Genomic DNA, 12,410 nt, shown 5'->3' on the forward strand with positions numbered 1-12,410 from the left:
CAGGAACGTATCACTTGTGAAAGCATTGTAGATTTATCTAGGACTTTTCTAGCATCACCTGAATTTCACATAGATTCTTCATAACACTTTACATCCTACAGAGAAGGGGCCTAATTTCCAACCTAAATCCTCTTCAGCACACAGACTCTCTACAGACACACCCTTCTGAATTTCACCATGAACTAATCATCACAGTCTCCTCTTGATTTGAGGTTTTAGAACTGGTGATTTTAAAACATGACCAAACTTTGATTCTCCTCCTTTCCTCTTCAAGAGGTGCAGCCACATCTCCACTGGAGGGTGGGCTGGAAGTGCTTCTAACAAAGAGAAGATAAAACAGAAGTAACAAGAGGCTTCGAAGACTAGGCTGTCACAGGCATTAGGGTTCACCCCCTGCTTACACCTCAGGATCACTTGCTCTAGGGAAAATCAGCCACCATGTCCTGCAGACGCCCAAGCAGCACTATGGAGGGGCCCATGTGGTTAGCAACTGAGTCCACCAGCCAACTGCCCAATGAATAAGCTTCAAAGAAGATCAGCCAGCTTCAGTCAAATCTTCAGACAGCTGCCAACTCCAGCCAATGTGATAATTGCAACCTTGTGAGCCAAAAATCACCTAGCTAATCAGCCCTCAAATTCCCAATTCATCAAAACATGAATATATGTTTGTTGTTTTAGGAAGCTAAATTTCAGGGTCATCTGTTACACAGCAACAGAGAAGAAGTACAAAGACGTGGCATCTTTCAATAATGGCCACCACCTGCACGACACAAGCACTGTGCACATAAGGAGTAGGGACAATTAGGTGTGTGTGAACATGCCAAATGAGAGAGAACATATCAGATGCATCTGGGAAACATGGCAATAGCAGATGAAATAAGAAGTGCCTTAAAATGCCTGAAGCACATTTCTGGTGTTGAAATTAACAGGAGAAAATAAAAAGTTATGGTGGGATTGTGAGCAAAACAGGGCTCCCCCTTTAAGTGTCAAACTGGGGAAGGAGTCGGTGCCAAGGCCAATTTGCGGCAGATTCGACAGAGAAGACTTCATAATAAGAGAAGCTTTTCCAAATATAAATTCCATTTTACATTTGAGTCTTGATGACTTAATAGTGTCAAAAGAATATAAAAGCTCCAATTTCCCAAAGATTTTTAATTTCTAAGTATGGACAGAAACACCTCTATAAAAAGTGTAAATAGATGTTTTTAAAGATGTACCTCTCTTACCTCTTTTTTAGGTTTATTATCTTTCTTTCTCTTTCGTCTCCTTTTTGGAGGAGATAAATTCTCAGTAGACATTTCATCCTCTGAACTACTGCAAAAACGGGTAACTCGCCGACGTGATGACGTCCGTAGAGGCGGCTGCAGATTGATGCCTGCGTCAGCGGTCCAATCAGAGTATCGAGATGACGAGTCACTGGCAAAGGAAAACAGCGTAAGTTGCAGGGAACCAGAATCTAAGCCCTGAGAGCAAATCAGTCACCTAACATTAAGAGAAGAGATGAAGAGGGAAGGAAGGAAGGAAGGATCCTGGGAAGATTTAACTTGAACAATCTGCCCTCACCATCAGCGAACACTGAAATGATCAGAGATCATGAGAAAGAGAGAAACCTTCACTGGAAATGAGGGAAAGGATGTAAGCCTAAGGAATTTTTTTTAAAGTATAATATAGAGGAGACCTCATGGAAGACAACATTTAGAGCCAACCAACAATTCCCCTTTCAGAAGATGGAGTGTAGTTATGAAAACAGAAGAGATCACACAGAGCCATTAAGAGTAGGCCTCCCCCCACCCAGCCCAAGTGACAGGTGGCTCAGGAATAGACTAGAAATTTTAAGCGGAATGAAAAACCATCTGTGAACAGACCGAGAAGCCCAAGGAAAACAAAGCCACAACAAATAGAAAGCTGTAAGTGGTCAGAACTTCTTGCCAAGAGGGGGACCCTTCCCGGACACGACAGAAGGTACATGAGAGGAACTGGTCCTAGCCCACCCCAGAGCAGCAGCAGAATCAAGCAAAAAACTAGATCCAGAAAACGAGCCCCCTGCCCATGACTAGCTTCAGCAAATACAGAAAAGGATGACAAAGGGCTCTACTGGGCCGTCACCGGCCAACCACATACCTCTCGGGCTCAATAAACACACTCACACTAACACGTGTCTAAGAGCTGTTTGTAATAAAAAGAGCTATTTAGAAAAATTTTAAGAGCACCTGCTTTGTATAATAAAACTCAAGAAAAGTTGAATTAAAAGACAATAATTATAGAGAGAGAAAGCAGAACAGTGGATGCCAGGGGACTGGGGGCATGAAGTGGAGAATCACTGTTTAATGAGTATACAGTTTCAGTTTTGCATCGAGCTCCGGAGACTGGGTGCAAGACAATATGAATGTACTTAACACTACTGAAACATACAGTTAACAATGGTTAAGAGAGTAAATTTTATTATGTCTATTTCATAATTAAAAATGAATTTATAGAAAAAAAAGACAGGTGTTCTAAAAATCACTCCAGCTCCTAATCATAATGGAATAAAAGAAGTCAAGAAAGGATACAGGGAGTACAGTATGGTGGTTTAGACAAGCACAGGACCAATGGAAACAGAAGATACTTTGAGTCGTATTTGGAAGTGGCACCTTCCTAGATGTGGTGATGGATGTGTTCGTGAAAAGAGAAAGAGGTCCAGATTTCTGGCTTGAGCGTCTGCCAAAGGAGAAGTTGACATTTCTTTACCAAGAGGAGGAACAGATGTTAACATCCTGGTCCCATGAAATCTGGATACCAAAACTAAGCAAAAGGTCAACACATGCATTAACTAATAATAAAGAGAACGATGGTCTTACCACATATACTTTGGATACTACTCTTTATAAATGCAGCCCAAGACCAGACTGGTATTTTGAGTACACACACCCTACGTCCTGCTGGCTCAAATGTTTACAGTAAAAAATACCCAAAATATTTTCTATAGAACTAGCTGTTAATCCGGTTTTCTCCTGCTTTTAAATGTACTAAACAGTCAGTTGTCCCACAGACGTGAGCTCTCACATCTTGAATGCTACCCGCGTCCCACTGCATCCAAGCCTATGACTAATCTGTGGAAAAGATGGAACAAGGTAAAGAAGGTACCTTGAACTCTCGCTGTCACTCTCACTTCTTCGATCACTCCTCCACTCTTCTTCTTCAGAAGAACAAGAGCCTTCACTTTGATCACAGGAAGTCTCCTATTGGCCAGGGGGTGGGGGGTGGGGGGTGGAGAGTAGGGGGGTGGGTAGATAAAATAAAAATCCTGATCTTGGAGATTAAATAACACAAGTCAAGAAAAACTGGACTTCGTCCTAATCACCTTAGGCCATCGGGCAAGAAACAGAATTAAGTGGACTTAAGAAAACACAAGGTAAATGTCTTTACTAGATCTTTTTCTTATCAAGGCACAAGGCACCAGAGTCTAAGACTTAACGCTACTACTGTTAGTACAGCCGGCCCTTCTCTGAGTGAAGTTCATAAAAAGCCAATGTAAATGTTCTCAGTGTACTGCTGGACTTAGCCCATTGTGACAGGTATGCAATGGGATCTCGTCGTTCTACTTTCATCCCCTGTGACTGATGGTGCGCATCCTTCTGTATGATCTATAGATACTCTCTGATGAGGTGTCAGACATTTTGCTGATTCTTAAATTGGATTTTTTGTTTTCTTATGAATGTGTTTTAAGAATTCATGGTATGTTTTAAATACAAGCCCTTTATCAGATAGGAGCTCTACAAATATTTTCTCCCAGTCAATAGGCTTGCCTTTCATTTTCTTAACATCTTTCCCAGAGCAGATTTTAATTTCAATGAAGTCTAGCTTGTCACGTTTTTCTTTAATGGATCGTGCTTTTGGTATTTGATCTATAAAGTCACTGCCCAAGGTCCACTACATTTTATTGTTTGCTATCTTCTGGAAATTTCAGTTTTGCATTTTATATTAACTTTATGATCCATTTTGAGTTAATCTTTGTGAGAAGTCTCTCTCTAGATTTTTTTTTTTTTACATGTGGATATCCAGTCGTTCCAACACCATTTGTTGAAAAAACTATGTTTTCTCCATTGAGTTGTCTTTGCTCCTTTGTCAAACACTACTTGACCATATACCAAAAAAAAATTTTTTTTAAGTCAATAAAGGGGAGAGAATAGAACAAACAACTTTTTGAGTCCCACAGCACTAACAGTTGCAATCCACTTTAAGTTCTGGCCATGGATCCCAGGCAGGTACTTTTAAACTGAGACAGGACCTTTTCCTGTAACAGCATTTACGTTAGGAGTTTTGATAATGGATAATGAAAATGTCAATGAGATCCAAAACTCTAAAGACAAAATCTCAAGTTAACATCTACTTTTGGGGGCATCTGGGTGGCTCAGTCAGTTAAGCATCTGCCTTCGGCTCAGGTCATGATCTCAGGGTCCTGGGACTGAGTCTCGCATCAGGCTCTCTGCTTAACGGGAGAGTCTGCTTCTCCCTCTCAAGTCTCCCTCTGTGCTCTCAATCTCTCTAATAGATAAATAAAATCCTTTAAAAAAAATCTACTTTTGTTTACTTCATTTGAATAGGCAAAATGTAAAGTCAACATACTCTACAAACTGTTTCTCAAAATGTGAGCCCAACACTATTCCACGAGTACAGATTCTAGGCCTAGCACAACAGAACTACTAAACAGGAGTGTGCTTCTCACGCTCAAATGGACATTTTTTTAACTCACAGTAATAAAAACAAATTCTTCAAAGCTACTACCTAGAAACCATACACTCTATGAAATGTCACATATGTCTTACCCCAACTCTCCAAACACTTCTGTTAACAGAGGCAGAATTAAAATTAACAACACTAAGTTTCACAGACTTCTGATTTAACTTGCCTATCAAGGTAGCATGTATCTGCTTGAAACTCTGAGTTACTTTTCTTAAAAAAAAAAAAAGAAGAAGAAGAAGAAAACTCTAAAATTACACAAGCTTCAACCCCACAAAACTTGGATCCACCCTATGAGTACTGTACTGTCTCCCAGGTTCCTACCTGTATATTACTAGCTCTTCATCTATAGGGACACCCAAGGCTAAGAAAAGTAAAGTAACATGCCTGGGGTCACAGGACAGAAAGTGCAGGAACTGGAATCAAAAATCCGGCTAACTAGAAAGCCCTTAAACTTTTTCTACCATCAGTATTTTCCAAACCAAAATGGAATGCAACCAACATGCATATACACAATGCCACAAACTCTATCCTGCTGCCACACACACACACACACACACACACACACACACACACACACACACACACACACACACACACACACACACACACACCCCATCTCCACCCAGCCACAAGAGCCACTTCCCCTCACCTCACTGCAACAACACAGGTGAATGAGTATCGATGGAAGTAAACCCAACTACACCAAAACACAAAATTATGATTTTTAAAAAAATTTTTTTAAGATTTTATTTGTCAGAGAGAGAGAGAGAGAGTACAAGCAGGGGGAGTGTCAGGCAGAGGGAGAAGCAGGCTCCCCACAGAGCAAGAAGTGGGACTCATCCTAGGACCCCGGGATCATGACCTCAACTGAAGGCAGATGCTTAACGACTGAGCCACCCAGGTGTCCCAAAATTATGATTTATTTTAAAAGGTCAAGTGGATTTAATATTCCAAATTATCTGTTTGCCTTAATTTAAAAAGTTCCCCATTACTTAAAAACACACCAAATTAACAGATTTAAAGACAAAAATTGTAAGATTCATACCAGTGACGATTTAAAAAGGAAAAAAATCTATAATCAATCCTGGTATTTCAAAAAGAACATAAGAAAATAAGCATTAGCTGATATTCCCTTAGCAAAATAAAATATATATGTATACTGTAGATACCTAAAATAAAGCATCTTGATGTGAAAGTGGTAGACATGTGTCTACCAACAGGAATACGGACCACTATCTCCACTACTATTCAGCACTGTGCTGGAAGAATTGAGCAATGCAATTAGATAAGAGACATCAATGAGAGGTACAAAAATTAGGGGTAAAACTATCTGTACAAAGGAGAAGATACCTGAAAAACCTCAGAGAATTCAATGATAAAATTAACACGACAATTCAGGAACACAGCAGGATGTGTAAAAAATTAAATCTACTGAAATCAGAAGCCTTTATCTACACCAAGTAATAACAACTTAGGGGCCATAATGGCAAAAAACACCCAGCACCTTACAAACTACAGATTAATCCCTAGTTATTAAGAACTTTTAAAAAAGGCAGGGGGGTGTGTTTGGGTGGCTCAGCTGGTTAAGCGTCCGACTCTTGATTTCGGCTCAGGTCATGATCTCAGGGTTGTGAGATCAAGCCCCACATCAGGCTCCACGATGGGCAAGGAGCCTGCTTAAGATTCACTCTCTCCCTCTGCCCCGTCCCCCTCCCCCCAAAAAAGATAAAAATTAAGGCGGAGTAGAGGGGAGAGGCCAAAAACATGACAGAGAAATGACCAAAAGACATAAATACATAGTGCATAAAGATTATTAAAAAAACACTCTAAATATATGAAGAGATGTTCAACAACTTCACACGTAGTATGAAAAAATCAAAATAAAACTATTCTGTGTAATAAACCAAAGACAAAAGGACAAATACTGCATGATTCCACTGACAGGAGTCCCTAGAATAGGCAAATTTATAGAGAGACAGAAAGAAGAAGAAAGGCTAGCAGGGATGGAGAAGGGAAATAGAGAGTCAGTGTTCAATGAGTACAGAGTGTCTGGGATGATGAGAGTGTTAGAAACATACAGTGGTGATGGCTGCACACACTGTAGATGTAGTTAATGCCAATGAACTGTATGCAGAAAAAGTTAAAATGATAAATTTTATGTTATATATATTTTACAACACTAAAAGAACAGCCAAAACATACAAATAAAACTATACTAAGACACCATCTCTCACCCATTAAATTGGCAAAAATTATCAAGTATAACACAATCTGTTGGCTAACAGGTAGGGAAACAGGCATTCCCAGGCACCACTAGTAGGAACGCCAGGTTGGAACCCTCCTTCAGCAGGAATTTTTTATCACTATCTCATACAACTCATAGGAATCTATCTTTGGACCCAGCATCCCATTCCCAGGAACGTACTCCCAAATTACATCTCCAACAGGACAAAACTACATACAAAGACAAAAAGATTATTCATTGTGACACTATTTATGACAAAAGCACTGGAAATGTCCTAAATGCCCATAAGTAAGAGAGTGGTTAAATAAACTATTACAAGCCTACAATTACATGTGATGCAACTCTTAAAAAACCACGGGGAAGAAGAACTGATAAGGAGTGGGTTCAAGAATATTTTAAGTGAAAAAAGTCAAGGCCAAAAGAGCATCTATAGTATGCTCTACCTTGTGTACAAAAGGAGAAACAATAAAATACACACGTATGAAGGAAAACACAGTAAGCATAAACCAGAAACCAGTGAGGACAGGTGGGAATGTTTACCATAATTACCCAAAACTGTTAAGAAAGGGTTAAAACATGCTCAATTCACTTTTATAAATAAGAAAATAATGTAAAAACAGTCTCATTACATAAAACAAAATCAGCTTAATAGGCTGGTGATAATAGCAGCTAGCATTATTGGATATTAGGCACTGTTTTAAATACTTCACAATCAAGTAAGTTCTCACATCTCTGAGGAACATATGTTACCACTGACTGCTTTTATAGATCTGGCCAGAGGCACAAAAAGGTTAAACAACTTGTCGTAGTGGAAGAATTTGGATTTAATCTCAAACCCTATGCTGAACTACTACTTTAATGCTTTGTAACAGAATTAAATGAATTGTTTGTCCATCCATATGAAACATTTCAAACCTCAAAACATTACCGATTAGAAAATAATAACATTCTATTATTAAATTTCAAAGACTCTTTACAAAAATACTGGCTTTGTGCGCCTGGGTGGCTCAGTTGGTTAAGCGACTGCCTTCGGCTCAGGTCATGATCCTGGAGTCCCTGGATCGAGTCCCACATTGGGCTCCCTGCTCAGAAGGGAGTCTCCTTCTCCCTCTGACCCTCTTCTCTCGTGCTCTCTCTCATTCTCTCTCTCTCAAATAAATAAATAAAATCTTAAAAAAAAAAAAAAAAAAATACTGGCTTCCCCCCAAAAATCAAAATGAAGACCCGTAATTCCATGTGATTATTCAAAGTCAAGCAAAGGGGTTAGAGAAAGGTTTAGATATGACAGCAAAAGCACAAGCAACTAAGTTAAAAAAAAAAAAAAATCAACTGGATTTCATCAAACTTCATTAAACTTTTGTGCTTCAAAGGAAACAAACCATCAAAGAAGTGAAACACCAGCGCCCTGAATGGGAAAAAATACATGCACGTCCTGTAACTGCAAAGGACTCACATCCAGAATAAAGAACTTTCAAAGCAATAAAAAAAGACAACCAAACTGAAAAATGGGCAACAGATTTGCACAGACTTTTCCCCAAGGACAGACAGGAAATAAGCACACGTTTCACATCATTAATCATTAGGGAAATGCAAATCAAAACCAGTGAACTACCCCTTCACACCCACTAGGATGGCTAAAATCAAAAGTACAGACAATGCCAAGTGCTGATAAGGACGGGGTGAAACTGGAATCCTCACACATTACTGATGGGAATATAAAATAGTACGGCTGCTTTGGAAAACCTTTTAGCAATTCCTCAAAAGATTAAATCATAAAGTTTCCACATAACCCAGCAAATGAACTCCTAGATAGATACCCAAATGAAATGATACCTTATGTTCAATCAAAAACCTGTTAGTAAGCTGCATTATTCCTTAGACCCAAAAACAACTATGGATACATGTTACACATGGATCAACCTTGGAAACATTAGGCTAAGGGAGAAAAGCCAGTCACAAAATCATATTGTATGATTCCATTTATATAAAATGCCCAGAACAGGCCAATCAACCCACAGAGACAGAAAGTGGTTACCAGGAGCTGAGTGAGGTGGGCTGGGAAGTAACTGCAAATGAGTCTAAGATTTCGTTTTAGAGGCAATGAAAATATTTTGAAGTTAAATAGTAGTGATGATGGCACAATTCTGTTAATATACTAGAGCTACTGGATTATACACTTGTATGATAAGTGTCTCAACAAAGCTGCTAAAAATTCAACCTAGTCTCTTGGCAGATTCAAAGGGAAGAATCAAGACAAGTTACTGAACATTATTTTATATAACTTAAAGTTACAAGACTCACATGTCTCATAGAGCTTGAAGATTCATTTCCAGAAGATAACTCAAGCCGGCCAAGATTTCTTCTACCATAATTTGGGTATTTGCGCCTGCATGTCCTCTGCCTAGACTGTGACAGCAAAACCACCGAGTCAGACTGAAACATAAACATGCAGACAAAAATCAACACCCAAATAAGTACAAGCGTCAGCAAGATGGGCATTCTTTCAAATTCCAAAAGGAATTTAAGGCAAAAATAAAAAATAGTAACAGTTCAAATAGACACACACATAAATTAAACTTGGCATTTTTACTTTTAAGGTACTTAGAAGACATGGTAAATGAGGCACATTAGTCAGCATTTTCCAAACTAAATTGTAAGTTAACTGTTTAGCCATTAATAATGTAACAACCAACCCAAAAGAGATACCCCTTAGAATATATATCTTAGAAGTGAAAGTATATATTCGTATATTATGATGCTGTCACCAACATTAAGGAACAGAGGTAGAGAGAAATATCTAAAATAATCCTCAAATATTAACCCCACTTATTTCCAGGTTTTAAATTTTTAGATTTGTTTTCAGTACTTTTCAGCTCCACTTGAATTTTTAAAATATATTTTATCAAAACAAAATAACTAATCTTTAAAAAGCATCCAAATATAATATACTGCATTGTTTTTAAACGATTTTTTATTTATTTGACAGAGAGAGACACACAGCAAGAGAGGGAACAAAGCAGGGGGAGTGGGAGAGGGAGAAGCAGGCCCCCCGCAGAGCAGGGAGCCCGATGCGGGGCTGGATCACAGGATCCCGGGACCATGACCTGAGCCAAAGGCAGACGCTCAACGACTGAGCCACCCAAGCACCCGGCTGCATTTTTTTTTTTAAAGGGTGGAGGGAGCCTGCTATTCCTCAAACACCCAAGTTGTATGTGAAATCACTCAATGAAAGCACATATTCCTTGAGCTGATATACAAATTAATTTTCACATCAGTGCCTTCTGTGTGATAATCACTGGTATCTATCTTATCATTTCAGTATGCCACTGGCTGCTTTTAAAATGAATTGCACTTTCCTTAATTTGTCAGTACTGATTTTTGTTAAAACAAAAACTCCTATTAATGAGTTTCATGACTGAAATTTGTGAACACAGGTGGACCAAGAAAATATCTCAAAATATATTTTTTTAAAAATAAGTGTGAGGGCATCTTCCTAATAAAACCTATAAAGAACTGTAGGCCCAAGATAGGAAAGAGTGCAAACAAAAGAAAAACCTAGAATTTCACTCTGGAAGAGGAAGTTGACAGGTTGAATGGGTAAGCAAAACACTGACAGATTAAACCAGTTAGGCTAACAAAAAAATTGCAATTCAGAGCCTCCTATGTGGGAGAACACTCTAGGCTTTGGCTATTCGATCAAAGGGCACTGCCTAGTCCTATCAGTAAACTACAGATGAACAGTAATCCAAAGGAACTATAGCCCCAACCTTGTTTGGATTAAGGCAATACAGGCTTGAAGTGGCCCTAGCAGCTTACCAGAAGCAAACGTAAAACTTCTCCAGGGGAAAAAATATCATCCTAGGCTTCCAATTATCTCTAACATTTAACATTCAGTCAAAACCACAGGTAACAAAGAAAATGTGATGGTAAAAAATGAGAAAAAAAATCAAGCAATGGAAACAGACAGGGGAACAAGATATTAAAATAATGAAATTATCAGACACGGATTTTTAAGAAATTAAAATAATGAGAACTTTAGCAGAAAACTGGAAGCCCTAATAAAGGACTAAATAAAAATTCTGAACTGAGAAATACAGTAACTAAAACTAAGAACACAATGGGTTTAACACCAGATTACACACAGCTAAACAGAACTAACAAAGTGAAACAGAGGTCCAAAAAAAAATTCAGAAAAGCAGATAGCAGCCTAACAAAAGGGAATCAGCAGTAAAAGTCTAATATACACGTAACTGCAGTGTCAGGAGGAGGGAAACATATACTCTGCAACACGAGCCAAAGGAAAGCTAGCATAGCTGTATAAAGAATTTTGAGAATAAAACATTACTAGAAATAAGGGGTGAAAATACTGAGAAAAGGTTCAATTCAGTAGGGAAAAAGGAAATTCTAAATGTGTACATAACAAATAATATAGCTACAAACCATTAAAGAAAAACAAGTAGAAAGAGAGAAATCTACAAACATAATGAAATTTTCACACCTATTACAGGTAGAAGAGCAATCATTCTGAAATGGCACGGGGCATAAACTACCAAGTGGAATATACGCATATCCTATAATCCAAAAATTTCACTCCAAGGCATATACTTAAAAGAAACACCCACAGAGATACCAAGAGACATATCCAAAATGTTGAAAGGAAAATTACGACTAACAGTCAAACATGAAAACAACCCAAATGTCCTTCAAGAACACACTTAAGTAGCAGCAGCATGTTCATCAAGGGAATACTATACAGCAATGAAAACAGATGGACTTCACCTACTCACCGCAACACAGATAAATCTCATCTAGCCAAATGACTAAGCCAGATACAAAAGATTGCATACTGCAGAATTCCACTTAGATTAGCGTTTCTTGACATTTTTACAACATCACTACCCTACAGGAAACTGAACTTTTTCCTAATTTGTTCCCCCACAAAATGTAATGCCACAGACCTATGTGGTCAGTGTTTATGTACTGTATATAACTGGGCTTTGTACATAAGATGGTTAAGTATAAAGCTTAGACTTTTTACTCAATACAGGATTAAGAATCATAATTTTTCAGTTAGAGATTAAAGCACTTCACATTTAACTTTATAACTATTCCTTGAATTTTAATATAACTTAATTGCATAGACTAGATCAAGTAATATATCCAAATTAGAAAACTATGAATACATAAGGAACAGCAATGTAATCAAATTTTTTAAAAATCTTCCAAAACTTATTCTTCCAGCAAAAGTAAAACTGAAAAAATGTATTAGTTTCTTAAAAATTATTTTAGTGAATTTAACTTTCAAATTTTTTTCATGAGAAAACATCCTAACTCAGGCCAAAGATATTCACTCAGTCAACATGTTTTTTCTTTTCATACCTGACATAATGAGTTAAATCACTTTTAAGTTAAACACTATTTTTACTTCATTCTCAAAGCC

The 12,410-nt window shown here is 38.0% G+C and overlaps 1 protein-coding gene across 3 annotated transcripts in view; it reads right to left on the bottom strand.

Annotated features, from left to right (window-relative positions):
* Positions 1–12,410, bottom strand: part of BRWD1 (bromodomain and WD repeat domain containing 1) — a 111,932-nt gene that overhangs the window by 37,690 nt on the left and 61,832 nt on the right. For 2 of the 3 annotated variants that reach the window (XM_027587776.1, XM_027587775.1), the window contains 3 exons: positions 9,272–9,376; positions 3,127–3,221; positions 1,227–1,416 (listed from right to left, as the gene is read on the bottom strand). In XM_027587776.1, coding sequence (XP_027443577.1) covers positions 1,227–1,416; positions 3,127–3,221; positions 9,272–9,376 — 390 coding nt within the window. Of the gene's footprint in view, positions 1–1,226; positions 1,417–3,126; positions 3,222–9,271; positions 9,404–12,410 lie in introns of all 3 variants that reach the window. The other variant, XM_027587774.1, reaches the window with a different exon arrangement.

This window comes from Zalophus californianus, chromosome 1 (genome assembly GCF_009762305.2).
Source record: "Zalophus californianus isolate mZalCal1 chromosome 1, mZalCal1.pri.v2, whole genome shotgun sequence".
Classification (NCBI taxonomy): Eukaryota; Metazoa; Chordata; class Mammalia; order Carnivora; family Otariidae; genus Zalophus; species Zalophus californianus.